Genomic DNA, 18,113 nt, shown 5'->3' with positions numbered 1-18,113 from the left:
ATTAATATTTATTGAATTTACTTTAATAAGCCCTACTTTCATATTAATTTTAATTATTAATTTTAAAAGAATTCTAATTTTAGTTCACATTTTTGAATCGATAATTTAATTAAGTCTACTTTCAAATTTGATTTAAATTGCCATATATTAAAATAGTAAACAGTCAAATGCAAATAGCATACATATATGCGATATGTTAAAAAATTTAAATTAATTGCAAAAAAGTCCATATAGTCTTACTAAATATACCGTATTGCAAGCGAATTTTTTTTGGCCCATCTATTGTTTATGTTTTTCCATTGTCTCAGACTTGTTAAAAATATTTTCTCATCAACGCTTTCTTTTTATAATAGTTTTCAGCATTATTTAATTGGACAATAAACTTTGATAACACGCCATCTAGTGTGGAGTGAAGTAAATCAAGTATTTGCGGGATCTCAAATTCGCGACCACTGTTTTTATGTCTGCGTGTGCCTTGTGAGCTGTCCACGCACTCCTTGCAGTCACTGTGGCTGCAGTGGTTGCTTCTCCCATTCCCATTCCCGATCCCAATCCCAATCCCATTCCCGTGTCCGTTTTCGTTGTCTTCACTGTGAAGCGGTGCCTTGGGCTGTTTAGCTGCGCATTTTTATTTAACATATCATTTAAAATTCATGTAAAACACATGTAGCTGGGCTTCGGGCTGCTTTGCATACGGTGGGCATAAAGTACGAGCCGGCGGACAAAATGGACAAACCGACATATACAGGGGGAAAAAAATACTCAAATGAAGTGCAATGAGATGTTATATATTTTTATATGATGTTTTCATGATCTTACAAATCTATATTTAAATCTCTTCTGAATTTCTTTTTGTCATAAAATATAATAACAAAATATATTAATACCAAATTTATAGGCAAACAAATTATACTGGTATTATTGCACACAAATTATGTACATAACAATTTTTGCATACTATCTGTGACGCATGTTTAAAAAAAAACCAATTTAATTATAATGAACAACTACCATTAACGATAAGCCAAATCAATTTTATTTCATCATTTCATTTCTCAAAAGTCGTCAACCCATTTTTTGAGGTCTTTTTCTCACTTAAATGTACATTTAATTTAAATATGAAAAACACCTCAAACTTTGTTATACTTCCCGGGATATTTTTTTCTCACTGTACGGACGGACAGACTGGAGGACAGTGCAACGGACACATCACACCCAAGCGCCAGGAGGGATCGGGAATAAACAGAGGGGAGGGTGGAGGGGATCCAGGCAGACCTCTGGCCAACGAATTCATAAGCAAAAGCAAAGGCCTCTATCTGGAGTCGCATATCTGGATAGGCGAGGATATGGATATTGCCATGGGTTTCCTCCTAGGCCACGATGAAGATGTCGCTTGTTGCATGCTGCATTTAATTTGTAAACAAAGTCTTTAGTTTATGACTTGAAGTTTTATTTTAGCATATCTAGGCTCCTCCCGCTAGCATTTTGTTGGAAATTTGTAAACAATTCGGAATTCCAGAACGCATCATTGCCAGCGCAAATTTGCATATGCGCTGGCACAGGGGAAGCACACTGAGATGTGGGTTCTGAAATCGAAAATCTGGTATCTGGTCTACCGGAGTGCGGACAGAAGCCATTGTTAAAGTCCTGGAGTTTTGACCTTTCGGGGGGAGGGGACTTACCCCCACCTCCCCCCCAGTTTAGTTAACCGTGGCAGCCGTAACAAATCAGCAATGACGTGGCCCGACACTAAATGCAATTTATAACACTTTTTTCCCCTGCTTTTGCCCGCGAATCTTTCTGCGAAGATTGTCAAACAACTTGACTTGAAGGCAACTTAACGAGCAGGCCCCCGATGAACGATGAACGAAGAACGATGAACGACAACTTCATCATGAGGTCGACGTGGTCTCCTCAGCCTTCTGGCTCCTCATCCCGTCGGATTCTGGTGCTGTCATCAGCATCAACACACCATGGACTCGCGGTCTCATGGACGAACAACGAATGACGTACCCCAAAAAAGCCATCAAAAGCGTTCAGCCAAGCGAACTTAAAAGAGATGGGAGGCTTTTCCCCGAAAAATTCTCCATGACCACGGAAATACTCTATATTAACACATCTCAAAACAAAAGCTCTCAAACAATAATCCAATAATATTGAAAATGGCTCAAAAGCTTGGCTCCTTGCCAACTATACATTTACGACTTCTACAACATACGACTACATTGTTGCTTAGTTTAATTTTATTTATATATAAATATCCTACTTCTTAAATTAATAATGAATTTTACTTTTCAGATTTTGGAATTTCTTTAAAAGTTAAAATAGACATGCAATTTTGTCTCCCTGTAAAATTTAATAAAATAATAGAATTCTAAACTTAAGATTTGATGTGGATTTAAACGAACACGCTCTTGGGAATGAGGAATCTTTAAGTTTAAGCCTTAAGGTTTTACTTTTTCCACACACTCATAAAAATTCCGCAAATAAATAATTCCAAACCAGCATGGTGAAAACCTTGCGATTTAAAGACTTATGGCTTAACAAAATTAAGGTAATAAAACTAATAATAATTATAATAATAATTAGAAAAATATTTCGCATTTCTTATAAGGACCACGTATCTCTCAATGCACTCCAACGATATCATCTGACTATAGCTTGATTAAAGGGTATATAGTTATGTTCCCCTTCACAGAACCTCCCACGACAGCGAACTGCACTTGTCTGGGGCTTGGTTTTTATGAACGCTTGGGCTTTAAAATAAAACTACCGCGACTTTCTCCACTCCTTCCCATCACATCACATCACCACCCACACCACACCCCTCAGAACTCTCTCCCAAGCACATGAATAATGCAAATGGCCAAGAATGCGAGAAGAGTTCAGATATCCACCCGAAAAAGGAAGATATAGCCTTCACACACACATATGCAGTGAGAGAAATGTCACTATTGGATGTGCTGGATTAAAATAACTTTTTCACATGTCAATCAATATATACTGGTCATGTATTCATAGTATAAGTATAGGGTGACAGCTGCACAAAACAGTCACTCTTATTATATATACGGACCAATTTTTCAAAAATCATAGGTTTAAAAAAATATAAAAACTTGGTAATAAAAAATTGTTTTTAAAATATTTATTTTTTGTGAAAACAATTTATTATTATATAATTATCTCAGTGTGGTCGCAGCTGAGCTTAATGTGCCATAACTCACCAACACCCACACACTGCTGTAGTGACACTAACAGGGGCACACACACACACACACTTATTTACACACACACACACAGGGACACCAACACATCGCATCTCATCTAATATGACCGCCCGTCACTCATTAAGCCGTCGCTGTCGTCCGCTCTTTATTGTTGTTTATATTCCTATATAGAAAATTTTCGTAGCCGGCGGTTATCAGGGCCCAGGAAATTGCGATTTTTCATTTCAGTGTTTTGCTTTTCTATTTTTCGGGGAAAATATGGGGGTGTAGGCGATGTGAGCGCATCAAATTTTGTCAAATTTTTCGTTGCTGTTCTTGCATTATTTTAGCAAAATAATTAACACGAACCATCCATCCATCCATCAGTCAGTCAGTGTGCTGATCCTTGCTTCGTCCTTTGCCCGATTCAGAGATGTCATATCTGGATGTTTTATAACTTTTAAAATTTTTTTTTTTTGTTTTCCAATGCTCTAATTTTATTCTCTCATTTTTTTTATGTTTGCTGAAATTTACTTACAATACAATCATATTTTTAAGAGATTTTATTACAATTGTAAAGACTTTTAATTGACTTAACTTATTTTTATAAATTTTTTTTTATAAAAAACAAGTTAAGTCTATGTTAGTTGTATAATTCATTTATGAATTAAAAATACATTTTTGTGTTTCTAAAATTTGTCCTGTTAATATTGAAAATATATAAATATAATATTAATTTATTTATTTTATTTCTCTATCCCCAATTATGGCAGCACTGTTTTTCGGTCCTGCCATCCTGGTCCTGTTGCCTGAGGCTTTTATTTATGGTCCTTCCTAAGCAGCCGCATTATATGCAACATTTTGTCGCCTTGTGATTATTTTCGGCTTTCCCCGGAAAAGAAAGGCGCATCGGACTGGAGGCGTGGCAACTGCACCTCATTTCGCTTGATTGCTTTGGGCTTGAGGCTTTTGCCAAGTTGATTTTTTATTTGTGCCTGTCGCCGTTGAAGTCATCATCATCTTAGGGCTTGTCTTGTCTCCAGACGAGATGAGTTGAGTTCATCGGAGATGAGATGGGCAAAGACGAGTTGCGATGTAACATGTGCACGTAATATTTTAGTGTCCTTTTACTCAGGGCATCGCCCACAACCGCACTATCCCCCCTCTTTTTGTTGCTTTGATATTTGCTTAATTTTTAATGGGTCTGCCTACAAGTAGGCAACCATATTTTTGTTTTACTACCTCAGCCACTTGGCTTAATTGAAAGAAGGGGTATTTTTAAGATCTCGGCACAGGGATAAGCCATTTATCTTAGTGCCCCAAGACAAGTCTTAATAATTAATACGCCTACTTTTAGGCTGCATTCGCCAATTAGCTAAAAAAATAAAGTGTACCTACTTATGGGCTGCTTACTAAATCGAAACCGGTTTTTGGGTGGTTTGTTTTATACCAAGTACAACCGCTAGCAGCTTTTAAATATACATTCAAGTTTCTATCAAAAAATATGGTTTTAAAGAATAATAATAATCTGTTTACATATTTGATTTAGCAATTGTTAAACTTAGCTTTTTAAATATTGTTTACTTTACATCAAAATATATTATTGGTCATAAGTTAAGAAATCAATAACTTTTCTAAAATTATCTCTTTAAAAATAAGAAGTAGTTTTAACTTATCAAATTTCTGTCTTATAAATACAAATTGAATATTCAGTTAAATAAACTATAAGGTTCGTTTTCTACTGAGTATGCACAACAGTATGCCTTCATAATGGGTTTGCTCTACATCCATATCCAATTTTGTCATCAAATCACAAAAATTAATCATTCAAAAATTAATAAGACATTAGCTACAGCGGCTTTCCACGATTTTTTTTTCAGAAAACAAATTACCATCGTGTGTTATCCAAAAATTACATAATTAAAACAAAATTATGCTAATAGCTGATGGCAGTAGAACACCAGCGTATATAGAGGTTACCTCAATGGGATTCCCCGTTGAAAACGAATGACTAACAAAGACTAAGCCGCTTTCATAAATCATAACAATAAATACTTGTCCAATTTTCAACTGTGTGAACACAATGTCGGAAAAAAATAGAGAAACAACAGCATATTTGCTTCATCAAAGAGTAAATGCTCTTTTATGTGGAGTTGGTGGATTATTAATACACGCAGAAAAATAGTTGGAAATATACACCTGTGAATTGGATAATACAACTATTTTAAATAGGTGCTGGGGAGCGATCCAATTTGTTGGTTGGATTATCTAGTTTTCTTGGATCCACAGGAATTGGATATATTCACCAACTGAGAGAGTTCGACAAAACAAGCGCTTGTTTGCTTGATCCAACTTTTTTGTATATGGTTGCTATTTAGTTGGTTCATAAAACCATCTACCAGTGATATTATATCTATTTTAATTGCTTAAAAAAATTTTCAATAAGTTCTTTATTTTCAAATAAATTGTAATTGAATGCATTTGACGACAAATAGCCTTTTTTCTAGTAGGAGTAACTCTTAAGGAATGGAGGCGATAATCAGAAGTCCTACTCCACCGCTCAGTAGCCTCAACCTCGGGTTCGAGGCATCGTCTTAACCACTCCAGGTCTTCCTTCACTTCACCCTGTTCATCTCTCTTTACTCCATCGTCATGAACAGTTGTTGGCTGTTAAGACAAAAAAGTTAAAAAAGAAACTTTATAGAAATGGAAAGGGACATTTCTCATGACATACCTGTTCGGACTCTTTCGACCGTAATCCTGAAGCACGCAAATCTTTTATTATACAGGTATATTTATCATATAATTTACCCCTGGGCTGCTTCGCGCCTTCCAAATTAGTTTTCGGCTGCCTTGGTACGTAGAACGTTGCCTAGAAAACAAAATATTTATTAGAAAATTGTTGATTTATAAATTCAGGCATCAATTAATGAGCATGAGAGAACTTACCTTTAAAAAGAACAATATAAAATTCTGCGTTCTCGGGATCCACATTTTCCAAAAACTCCAAACTTTTTTCATCCATCTCTTTTTGTAGAATTTTCTAGGAACTAAACACAAAAAAACGCCCAATACCGGAACGAGCGAAGCGAGCGTGGCGAGCAGCCGAAAAGAACAGAAAAGAGTAGGGATGAAAAATGCAAAGCCAATGATAGTCGAGAGTTGATTGTCGATTATTGTAAAATAATCGATGTTATCGATTTTTGTAGGCTTAAAAATTGACAAAAATTGAACACTTTATTTGAATGATTAATTGCCGTTTGTTTTTATTTTCACGTATACGTGTTAAATAATCGTTTGTATGTACTTTTGTGATATTATTTTGGTAAATTTAAGTATTGATGATGAATTTTCTCGAATTGAAAAAATTTATTTTCATAAAAATTTAACTCTTAACCTATAAATTCAACAGAATTTTCGAGGATTGAATAAAGTCAGTCGAATTCGATTTTCAACTAAGATTAATCGAGTTCTTTTCTGCCTTTCAAAAAAGTTGACTAATCGAAATTCGAATTCCAGTATAAGTCATCATTTCCAACAAAGTTGGCAGTCTTATCCAATTCAAAGCATATAAAAACCAATCGGAGGTATCATTTTTAAATTGCTAAAATAACCATCACCGTTATTTGATCTTTCATTTTAAATAGGTACAACATCCAATTTTTTCTCACCCAATAAAAATTGGATGCTCTTTCTAACCATTTTTCTGCGTGTATAATACAACTGTGTTGATTTGAATGAGATAGATGGGTAAGTAAGGCAGAAGAATTTTTTTCTTATAATATAAAAATTGGAAGAAGTAAAATCATAAAACATATTATAAAATATTTATTAAATAGAAAAAAATATAAGGAATATAATTTTAACCAGTCTTGACTTATTTTATAGTTCAATGGCATTATGCAGAGTTGAGCACCTAGCTTATAGGAGCTTTGTTGTTTTATGAAAAAACAAGCAGCCAAAAATCCCCGCAAAAATCAATAATCCCATTTGGTATTTACATAACGTAGAGTGAATTTATAAAGAACCACAAACAGAATTAGCCTTTAAAGGCGTTTTGCTTTGGTCTCACATAGCTGGCAATCATTTCCCCATTGGTCTCACCCAATTGCGCAGATTCCGCCGGTGCGATCGTAAAATCATTTGACAAATTGAATGACATTTTGCGGCACAATCGGCGATGACAGCTGAAATGCCACTAATTATGCCAATCAGAGGGGATCTGGCATCGATCTCGAGATGCTCAAGTGTCGGGTAAACTTGATTTTGTAATTGCGAGCGAATTACGCGATCGCAAAAGTGGTTTTCAGCCCCATGACGATGCTTAAACTAGTTTTTTGGGTCCAGTTTGCAACCCCACCGTAGTTTATGGAAGATGTCACGACGATGATGGCTTTATTATGCGGGCAAATCAAATAGATCTTCTGCAAGAAAGAAGTTTCTTTGCTCAAACCACACAACAATTGTAGGCTAATTTCGCTTTCAATACACTTTTAATTAACGTGTCTTGGTCGTAAAGCTCTGCTACCAACACCTCCGAACTGTCTGATCTCAGCAGACGACTTCCTTCGATTGCCCTTCACTTTCGCGGATTATGGCCGTAAAACAATGATTAAATTTAATTCCATTTCGTCTTGGACTCTGACACGTTTCGCACTTAGCGAGACGAGAAGGTCAGGGTCTGCTATCCGAATTTAGCCAACCTCTTTTTCTGCCGAGTAATCAAACAAGTACCCGAAACCTTCGCATCGATTGATCGTCGTCGTTTTTGACGAATTAACGCAGTAGATGGAAAAGTCCCCGCGATATTTGGTCAATCAATTAAGTGGCATCCCACAAAATACAAATAAAAAAAAAACATCAGCCAAACGGTGACTGATTTTTCATATTTTGATTTTGTGTGCTTCAGCGCATTTTCCACGGCTTTGCAGGTGCACAAAAGGCGGTCAACCAATTCGGAGCGCCGTTCTACGCGCTTCTCAGTCTATTTACCTGGCGTATTAAGCCGTGAAACTGTTTGCTTTACGGCAAGTCTCTGGGAATTTACGGAACAAATAACCCCAAGCCAATGCGTTTTACATTCATGCTGATCTAGCATTGAGATCTGAACACATATTTGCTGTGCCGCAGCTGGTGCTAGAATTTGGCAAATAGTCGGCTAGCTTGAGTTCAGTGGTGGAAATATGAATGCTTATGTACAGGCACTGTTATTACTTGAAATATGTATAACTATATATATTAGTGCTACCATTTAAAACCAATATCATAAGACATAACCATTATTTAGCAAATGTTTTACTGACATAACACTCCTTTAGTCCTATATCAAAATTAATAGTTATCAAAAATGTGAAATGAATTAAGCTTAATATTAAAATGGACTATAATTAAAAACATGTCTAAACTAAAACTGTTTGTGAAAGATTTTACTGCGTAAACAGAGTGCAAACCCTCTTTAAAAATTTCCAAAGTACACCGACAAGCAAAATATATTCAAAGAATAAACATTTTTCACACTGAAGTGCTGACAAACTTTAATTATTTAATTAACATCATTTGTGCCAAAAAAAAAACGGCTTATCAGATTAATGGGGCTTTTACTTTTAAATGGACAATGCCACCTTATGAATTACTGACCAGCTTTCATATTAAGACTCATAACCTAACCTTAAGATCTCCATCGCTCGGGAATTGCCCAAGAGCAGCATCTGCAACATGCAAACATCGTTTTGTGGGGCTTTGCAAAATGTTAAACAGAAATGCAATTTGGCAAACGTTATTTAAGAGCTCACCGTGCTTGTCTTATTTAAGCGTCGTTTTTCTCATAACGATCGCCGGCGACTCGAACTCAAGACGTGGCCAAAATACCTGGCTAACAAGTGTGTCTAACATGCATGCATATGTACCCCCAAAGGGGGTTTTCAGGTGTAAAAGGGGTCTGTTGTTGGTGTTCTTATTGTTGTTGTTGCTGTGGGGCCAAACAATATGCCGCGTTTGTCACCGCCGGTTCCGCAATTTTTTATGGCCGCTGCCGTGGGCCGAGACCCCCGACAAACATTTGCCATCCTCAAACATGCGAGCTGCACAAATATTTGAAAAGCACCGGGGGCTACCAGAGAACAACCAACTATATCAGAGTGGAAGCCTAAAGATTAAGTTTTTTGTACTGACAAAAATGATGAGCCAAAGCGGGTCAAAGATTAAATATATTTTTAAAGAATCCTAGAAAAAAGTATACACTTAAATATGTCTCTCTAGTTATCAAATCCCCTTTTTAAGACCTATTCGTTATGATATACACAAAACAAATGGTGTAATATCTTTAAAAAAAATATGAAATTATATAAGGAATACAAAAAAAAATCACAAAATGGCAAAACTAGAACTAAATTCAGGAGGTTTAATAAACAAATAAAATGCTCTTAAGCAGACAATAATATTATACACTCTTTAATCATTAAAAAAACTCTTTAAAATAATAATTGTAAAGTCAAAGTCCCTATTAATAATTTCATAATTCATACTATATATGTGAGAAAGAGTGTCGGCAGATGTTTTTTCTCTCTGTGCATGTCCAAGAGCTGGCGAAAATAATTGAGGGCTAAGCTCCCATCTGAGATCCACACCTCTGTTAAGTCACCAACAAGTTTGACTCTTAAATGCATAATCAATATCAATAAATGTATATACAACTTGTTCAAACTTGATCTATTGTTTGGCAGTCAAAGAGAAAGAACGAAAACAAATATATATATAAACATACATTTAAGATTTAACCATAATTATAAATCTTTTGTAGCTCAACCTGATTTTTGGACAGACTCTGACATTTGTTTTACATAAAGGCCATAAATATATTTAAGGCTTATATTTTATTGTGTTCTTGTCTTTTAATTACACCACTCAAAGCATAAATATTCATAATTAAATGAAAGGGAGGTCAAAACAAAAACTGTATTCCAGACATGGCAAGACATGAAGTCTGAATGTTTTCGGGCCTAAAGTTAATGTTCCAAAACGAGTTTGGATGCCCGAAACCGAATCGTCAAAGAATCTCCGCCAATCCGAGTGATTCACACTAGACATGGCTGAAAAAAAAAGCTGGCCGCATCTGAAACTTTGCATGCTCTAAAGATATAATTCCAGATTTTATACAGTCAATAGCTTGACGTCACCGGGAGTCTGTAAAAATAGGACTGATCAAAACATTAATGCACATAATTAACTGAATAAATTTGTAAGAATAAAAAGACAAATGGATAATATTATAATATGGAAACACAGTATTTCTGCTCAGTTGTTATTAATTTAAGCTTTCAAATAAAAAATAATGAAAGAATTTTATGGGCAATCATATTTTTATCACAAAACCAATCAAAATATTCTATCTGCATAAATTGGTAAACATTTTCAAGTTTTGTAGGCATAATCTAGACAAAACATTAATAAACTCAAATAAATAAATTTGTAAATTTATTAAAAAACAAATGAAGTATATATATATTTATGTTTGTCATATATATTTTTAAATATTTTTTCATAAATCTTGTATATATAGATGCACATATAAACATAAACAATTTTAAAAGCTATTCACTTATTAACATAGGAATGCAAATTTGTGTTATGAAGTAATTCAATTTACATATCCTTGACACTGAAATGGTGCAAATAGATTACAATTATATAAAATAACCTTAAGATATCCACAACAGTAATTTAAAATATTTGTTTATTTAGTCTTTGATCATTTTTTATGAATTTACTTATTGTCATTAATAGCTCTACCTTAAAACTCCATCAATTATTGAATACATTTTTATTTAGTCATTTCTCATACAATTAAGATATAAGCTCCATTGACGACGGACCATCTATTTTCATATATTTGACAAAACAAATCAATAAACAAAAATCCGATTTGGCATAAACAAGTTTCGATCATTTTCCCCAGTTCAACGTTCGTTAATTATGCTAGGTTTTTGGCTGAGAACATATGAACCAACTTCATTATATACCTCTTTTTGCGGTTAATATAATATATAATCAAAATTATACCCTACTCTTACACCATTTTTAATGATTCGATTTTGAACCAGCTCCTCTTCAACGTTCATTATGAAAATCAGTAAAATTTATTAAGTTAAGCTAATTTCACCAAATGTTAACCATAAAATCAGTCGAGCGTATAAATTCATCCATAAAGTGTAAGCTGAAACTTTATATAAAGGTTATTTTCATAATGCATTCACCATGGTTGCCAAAATTGGCGAAACTAATCCAAAACTGGATATTTCTCAGTCTGCACACTGAATCACTTAAAATTAAAATCAACGATGCCTTTTTGGCTTTATTAATTAACTTTTGCGGGGTATACAACGAGTCTATTCTTGTGCCATACAAAAACCAAAACGAATTAATCTGATCAGCAACTTCGATGCGTGTTTAAGCACCTATCGATTGATTTCCCCAACCCAATTAGCAGACTCATTGGCAGATCTTAGACTCTTGGCCAAAAGACTGAGAACTGGTTACCGAACCAAGCTGATTATGACACCCGGCTGAACTTGTCAGGCGCTAATCAGTAACTCCACTTAGCAAACTATCGGAAGGATGAAGTCGGACACGGAACAAAAAGAAATACTTAATCCCATAAAGACTTTAAAATTAAACAAGCTAATAATAATAATTAATACAAAATTTTAAATCATTGAGAAAAGTGGCTATTTTTATTTTAGACATCGCTTTTACATTAATTTCATATTATATATACAACATTAAACGGACAGATTTTGGATTTTATAGAACATTTAAGGTTGCTATTATATGGTGGTCGGTTTTACCCCACTCCAATAGGATCTATCAAAATAAAACAAATGTATGACAAATTTTCTCTCTGTATATAAGCCAGACGATAGTTTAATTGACGGAAAGGCCAAGGCGTTCGGACCCGGAGAGGTTCTAATCAAGTTGATAAGATCGCCGGCTTTGTTATGTTACCTATGCAAATTTGCAACTCGAAAAAAAAACAAAAAAAGAAAATACTGGCAGATGGTAGACAATAATTTTTGAGGAGCCAAATCAAGCGAAGATCAAAACAAAACTCCAATTAGCATAGGCCCATAATCTTTTGTGGGTATAAAAACCTAAAACGCCCCTCCTCAGATCAACAGATACGGTCCAAACATGGTGAGTTTCGGTTCTAGGGGGAATCACCGCGGATATTATTGCCGCTTCCCAACACACTTTCTTATCCCCATTTTTTTTATTCGTCTCTTGCAGAAGTTCTACGTCATCGCTTTGGCCCTTATCGGCCTGGTTGCCGCAGATGTCAGTCACCTGAAGTTGGGGCTGTCAGCTGATGGAGGCTATGGATTCTCCGCCTCTTACTCGTCGTCCTCCTCATCTTCAGCAGTCGTGCCAGGCGGTGACTCTAGCTCCTACCAGCCTTCTGAATACACTTCCGCTCATCTAACACAGGCCTCCACTGGGGCTGTTGCAGCTGAAGTGGTTCCTGGTGGCGATTCTAGCTCTTACCAGCCAGCTGAACACACTCCCGCTTATCTTAAGCAGGCTTCTTCTGGAGCTGTTGATGCTCAGGTTGTTCCTGGTGGCGATTCGAGCTCTTACCAACCCGCTGAATACACTCCCGAGCACTTGAAGTCCGCTGATGTTGTTCCTGGTGGCGATTCGAGCTCTTACCAACCCGCTGAATACACTCCCGAGCACTTGAAGTCCGCTGAGATTGTTCCTGGTGGCGATTCAAGCTCTTACCAGCCGGATGAATATACTCCCGCTTATCTGAAACAGGCTTCTTCCGGAGCGGTTGCTGCTGAGGTTGTTCCTGGTGGCGATTCGAGCTCTTACCAACCCGCTGAATATACTCCCGCTTATCTTAAGCAAGCTTCTTCTGGAGCTGATGCTTCTGAAGTAGTTTCTGTGCCAGCGGCTATTGGAGCTGATACGTATGCACCAGTTCCTGCTGCTATTGGCGCTGATACTTACACTCCAGAGAAGTTTATTCCGCAGGCCGATCGTGAGGCTCACTACAGGTATATTCAGCAACAACAAACTGTGGTGCCCGGAGGAGATTCCAGCTCTTATCAGCCCGCTGTTGTTCCTGGAGGAGATTCCAGCTCCTATCAGCAGTCCAGTTACATTCATAGCCACACCAAGGCCGTCGTTCCTGGTTCGGATGTCAGTAGCTACCAACCCGTCGACCTGATCCCTGCCTATGTCCAGGGACAGGCCTCCATCGCAATTGGAGCCAACACTATCACACCTGCCCATCTATACGAGGAGCCCGCTTCGAATGGAATCGAAGAGTTCAATCCCGAGAACCATGTTCCGGCGGCCATCGGTGGCGACACAATCACTCCCGCCCATTTACAGGCAACCTACTCGAACGCTGGCCAGGAGACCCAGTACGCCTCCAATGGCGGTTATGTTTACTAAGTTAAGTTATTAAAAACCCCAGAGTCTAATAAATTTACAAAATATTTTTATAAAATGTGGTACGTATTTTCATTTAAATTATCAGTGACTGAAAACAGTCAGAAATTTGGCTTATCGATTAAGAAATCTAATAGGTAATAGTTTTGCAATTCTAACAATTTTTATCAATGTATTTATTGATTTTGAACTGAACTAAGCAAAGCGGGAGAGATAAACGTTGTTTGTGTATTCTTATTTTAAAGTTTCAGAAACGGCAACGATTACACATACACATAGGTATTTTTCTTATAACTGTTTTGAAATACCAGTTTTGGGGATCAGCAATTTCCGTTCACTGTTGCCTAATTATAGTTCTCGGAATACTCATGTTTAATTTAAGTTTCTCCAACTCCAGTTTATGAACCCTGACTTGCATCAACTTGTCGTCATGCTTGGTGTTCCAACCTTAATTTATTTCTACGCTGAGAGATGAACCAGCTTCTGAAATCAAGATACAAATTAATTTAAACTATTCATTATATATTTCACCCTTTACTTAGAATTAGTGTTAAACACACTTTCTCGCAATTCAAATTCAAGACTTGATTAGTTATTAACTTTTTTCAATTGTTGAAGGAACGGTGCTTAGAGAATCGTTGATTTTAGCTATTTACTATATTAAGCTTGTGGCTATTTAAGCAAATGTTACTTTTTTATATACACTTAGTATTGTTTGTTATTTAAATATAAAAACATTAAATAAACAATTTCAAATCAAAACAAACTGAATGATTTTTTTAAGATTGCCAATTTGTTTATCTGCTTTTAGAAATGTAAAAGCCTTTTTTTTAAATTTATTTTTGTTTTTCCAATTATAATCTAATTTTATCGTAATAAACTATTACATCAAAACTAAAGATTGATTGTCGAAATAATCAATTTTTTTGCTGTGCATTGGCGTTATTGCTCGCTGCATTTCAAGTTCATGGGCACTGGGCAGCCACAAGATGTGGATGCGAGTAAAAGTTGTTACTTATTATGTAAAGCCAGCTCGGGAACTCGTAACTCTGCGGCGGCTGTTCTCAAGGCCGTCTTCTGCCGGCTTTTCTGATGGGCTTTTTGTGTTTATGGCTTTTTAGAAAGTGCGAGTGGATCTGTTTCCGAACACGACATTCTGGGGGCCATCAATCTAGCCGAGTGTCTCTGACGAGGCCAGATCTGCAAATGGCTCTCCTTCTGGAGTCGTACCATTTCTGCGGTTAACCACCGAAAAGTGGCTAAAACGAGAAAAGCTTGCGTGGCGCTTTTAATGTGTTAAATTGAATGTTAATTAGTGGAGGGTCTTCAGTTTTTGGTCTGCCGATCCCAGACAAACCCCCCGGAACACCCCGCTAATAAGCCTAATGGAAGACACCGCAAAAGATGTGTCCCAAAGTAGTTCACCCACCAAAAACCCGTTGCGTCAATGAAAAAAATAAAATATTGTAAATGAGGCAAACCCGTTTGCATGTGCGATTTCGTTCGTTTTATGTTAAATTTAATTTTTATGTGATTTTCCGTTTGGTAGTTTTGCCTTATATTTGTATGCCCCCCGCCCTGATTAGTGCTGCCAAATTAGCCAATTTATTGCTATATAAGCTATATAACAATGTAGGTGTAAGGGCTATTAAATTATAATTTATTATTGTTTGCCAATTCAAAATGAGTAGCTAGTTAAAATAATTGTTTCATATATACATAGTGTGAGAAGTTGTAAACAGCAGTTAAATAATTGACTTTGCAAATAATATCTAAAATGTTTTTGTTTATTTCATATTTCAGAGTCAATGCCTCTACATTTAACCATCATTACTTACTTATATTTTTTCAAATCTGACTATAATCAATAAGACATCGAAGTTTTATGAATTTTAGGTAATTGTGGGAAAAAATTATACAATTATAATGTTAAATTATAAATTTAAACAATGCAAACGTATATGATATATTAAAATCTGTCATTTTTTGGGTTAAATTAGTAATTTAAAGTTGCAATAGGATTATGTAGAGACAAATTCATTTTTGCTATAACTGTAAGAGACTTGAATGCATTAATAGCACATCAAATTTTGTTGTAAAGTATTTAATAATTTTTAAACAATTTCCTATTTTTTTTCTAATTAATTTGTTTTTGACAATAAGTTTTGCGAAAATCTAGCTGTGAAATTGGCTCTGAACTTAAGGCACCTCTGGCTGTATGTGCTGAATTTATGGATGACGACTTCTGCCGCCGCTTCTTGTTGGTCTGCTGGCCGTTGGTCTTCTTCTTCTTCGGCGGTTGACGCTGCAGTTGAAGCCCGCTCCGCTTCAAACCGGGGCTTTTCTTCGGACCGGCCGGCCGCTATAAATTAAAAGCCCGCTCTAGGGACCGGCATCAGTCGCAGCCTCTAGCTCATCCAGCACAGTCGCTTCCAAAGTCAAAAACCCACAGACCCTCAAAATGGTCAGTAAAGGATTACCAGCTGTACCAAAATAATTTCAAAATAAGCAAAAATATTTTTTTTTATTATTTTTTATGGTGTTTTTGCAATGTGTTAACGTGAAGTGTTTTTGGTTATCCTACTTGCAGAAATTCTACATTGTGTTCGCCCTGTTCGCCTGCGCGGCCGCCGATGTGAGCCACCTGAGCAACGAGTACTTGCCGCCCGTCCAGCAGTCGTACGCCGCCCCCTCGGTGAGCTACTCCGCCCCTGCTGTCCAGCAGACGTATTCCGCCCCTGCTGTCCAGCAGAGCTATGTCGCCCCCAGCAACGAGTACCTGCCCCCCGTGCAGACCTACTCCGCTCCTGTCGTCCAGAGGACCTACTCCGCCCCGGTCGTCCAGAGGACCTACTCTGCCCCCTCCGTGAGCTACTCCGCCCCTGCTCCATCGGTCAGCTACTCTGCCCCCTCGGTTAGCTACTCTGCCCCCTCGGTGAGCTACTCCGCCCCTGCTGTCCAGCAGTCGTACGCCGCTCCCGCCGTCAGCTACTCCGCTCCTGCTGTCCAGCAGACCTATGCCGCCCCATCGGTGAGCTACTCCGCCCCCTCGGTGAGCTACTCCGCTCCTGCCGTCCAGCAGTCATACTCTGCCCCCTCGGTGAGCTACTCCGCCCCTGTCCAGAGCTACTCTGCTCCCTCCGTGGATGTGGGCACCCAGTACGCCTCCAACGGTGGCTATGTCTACAGGAAGTAAGGAGCTCAGGAAGGAGGTCTGCAACTGAATCCGTCGAAACAGTGTAAATACATACATACATACTCTGCCCCAAATTCACCATCTTATTTTTTTTTCTATTGTATTGTAAACTTTGTTAACAACCGAAAGTAAAAAGAATCCAATAACACGAATTAAAAATGTATTTTTACTGTGGTTTGCCATCCAGGGGGAGCCCCTTAAACTAAACAAATACTAACAATAATTTTAGATTAAAAAAAGCTCTGCCCTAAATGCTTGGTCTTAAATAAATCCGTATTACATTTAAATTAACTTAGAATAAAATACATAATAAAATGAGGAAAGTGGCCTTAAGATCCCTATTTTAGGAAGCCCAATTATTTTGATAAATCATTTTTTAATAGCATGTTGTTTTTAAATTAAACCCAATTTTGTTTACCAACATCTTAATTTTTTAATTAAATATCACCCAAAAAAATCATTTAATACGATTATTCCTAGACATTAATATTAGTTTATTTTAGAATTATGAACATACGTTCATAATTCCTTGATTTTTAAGTTTTTTTTTATACAAATATAAATATTCGGAAAAGAAAATATATAGTTTTGGTTCAAAAGTATGCATGAGAATAAAGGAATGATCCACATAATATCTCCATCTGATTGATAACCACACAATTTCATCTACAGACTTCTAAGAACTAAGAATAGAAAAAGAATATTAAGCAAATTTACACAATTAACAAAATTCAGCTGGTGAAAACAAGATTTTATTGTATTAACTTATATAATCAAGTTAACAGCGCTTAACAAATACCAATTTTTTAATTACAAAACCTGAAATTATATTAATTTTTATTGCCGATCCCAAAACTTTGAAGACGAATCCAAAAGACACAAAAAACAAAGAAAATGCAAATTAATTGATGTTAATAGTTCAGTAATCGGACGTCAGAAGTAAGTGGTTTGAATAATTTAAATAGACAACTGGTTTATTTGCCATTTACAAAACCTTTGTCCTAAAACCCAAAAATAGGAAAAGGAAACTCTTGCATAAATGCAAATATCGGAATTAAACTTGAATATATAGTTTTCAAAGATATGCATAAACATTATGATCGAACTAAAGAACTTCTAAACAAGTGACATAAGTTCAGAGTTTTGACATCACCGCCCAAAGTGTCAACGTTTTTAGGCTATTTAAAACCAGAACATAAAATTTATAATTAATTTATGAGTGTTCATAGTTTTCAGTCTTGCATTCAGATTATTCATAA

At 36.3% G+C, this 18,113-nt stretch overlaps 3 protein-coding genes across 3 annotated transcripts; 2 read left to right on the top strand and 1 right to left on the bottom strand.

Annotated features, from left to right (window-relative positions):
- Nucleotides 1–399: 399 nt before the first annotated feature.
- On the bottom strand, nt 400–6,505 carry LOC121467567. Its single transcript, XM_041709203.1, has 4 exons — nt 6,156–6,505; nt 5,941–6,078; nt 5,693–5,873; nt 400–590 (listed from the first exon to the last, which is right to left on the bottom strand). Exons 1-4 carry the CDS (start codon nt 6,225–6,227, stop codon nt 400–402), a joined length of 582 nt encoding a protein of 193 aa, XP_041565137.1. The 5' UTR covers nt 6,228–6,505.
- A 5,842-nt stretch (nt 6,506–12,347) lies between these two features.
- Nucleotides 12,348–13,716, top strand: LOC108137080. The gene is made up of 2 exons (XM_017258605.1): nt 12,348–12,395; nt 12,489–13,716. Exons 1-2 carry the CDS (start codon nt 12,393–12,395, stop codon nt 13,659–13,661), a joined length of 1,176 nt encoding a protein of 391 aa, XP_017114094.1. The 5' UTR covers nt 12,348–12,392; the 3' UTR covers nt 13,662–13,716.
- A 2,319-nt stretch (nt 13,717–16,035) lies between these two features.
- Nucleotides 16,036–17,006, top strand: LOC108137087 (cuticle protein 16.5). The gene is made up of 2 exons (XM_017258613.2): nt 16,036–16,122; nt 16,249–17,006. Exons 1-2 carry the CDS (start codon nt 16,120–16,122, stop codon nt 16,852–16,854), a joined length of 609 nt encoding a protein of 202 aa, XP_017114102.1. The 5' UTR covers nt 16,036–16,119; the 3' UTR covers nt 16,855–17,006.
- Nucleotides 17,007–18,113: the final 1,107 nt, after the last annotated feature.

Source organism: Drosophila elegans, unplaced genomic scaffold (assembly GCF_018152505.1).
Source record: "Drosophila elegans isolate 14027-0461.03 unplaced genomic scaffold, ASM1815250v1 contig_149, whole genome shotgun sequence".
Taxonomy (NCBI): domain Eukaryota; kingdom Metazoa; phylum Arthropoda; class Insecta; order Diptera; family Drosophilidae; genus Drosophila; species Drosophila elegans.
This window is presented reverse-complemented; position numbering and strand designations above follow the sequence as displayed.

What these genes read in the sequence shown, in the direction of transcription:
- LOC121467567 (XM_041709203.1), bottom strand. Translation starts at nt 6,227, where the DNA reads ATGAAAAAAGTTTGGAGTTTTTGGAAAATGTGGATCCCGAGAACGCAG. An exon ending in TTATATTGTTCTTTTTAAAG is followed by an intron (nt 6,079 to 6,155) that starts GTAAGTTCTCTC and finishes TTTGTTTTCTAG; the next exon opens with GCAACGTTCTACGTACCAAG. An exon ending in GGTCGAAAGAGTCCGAACAG is followed by an intron (nt 5,874 to 5,940) that starts GTATGTCATGAG and finishes TTGTCTTAACAG; the next exon opens with CCAACAACTGTTCATGACGA.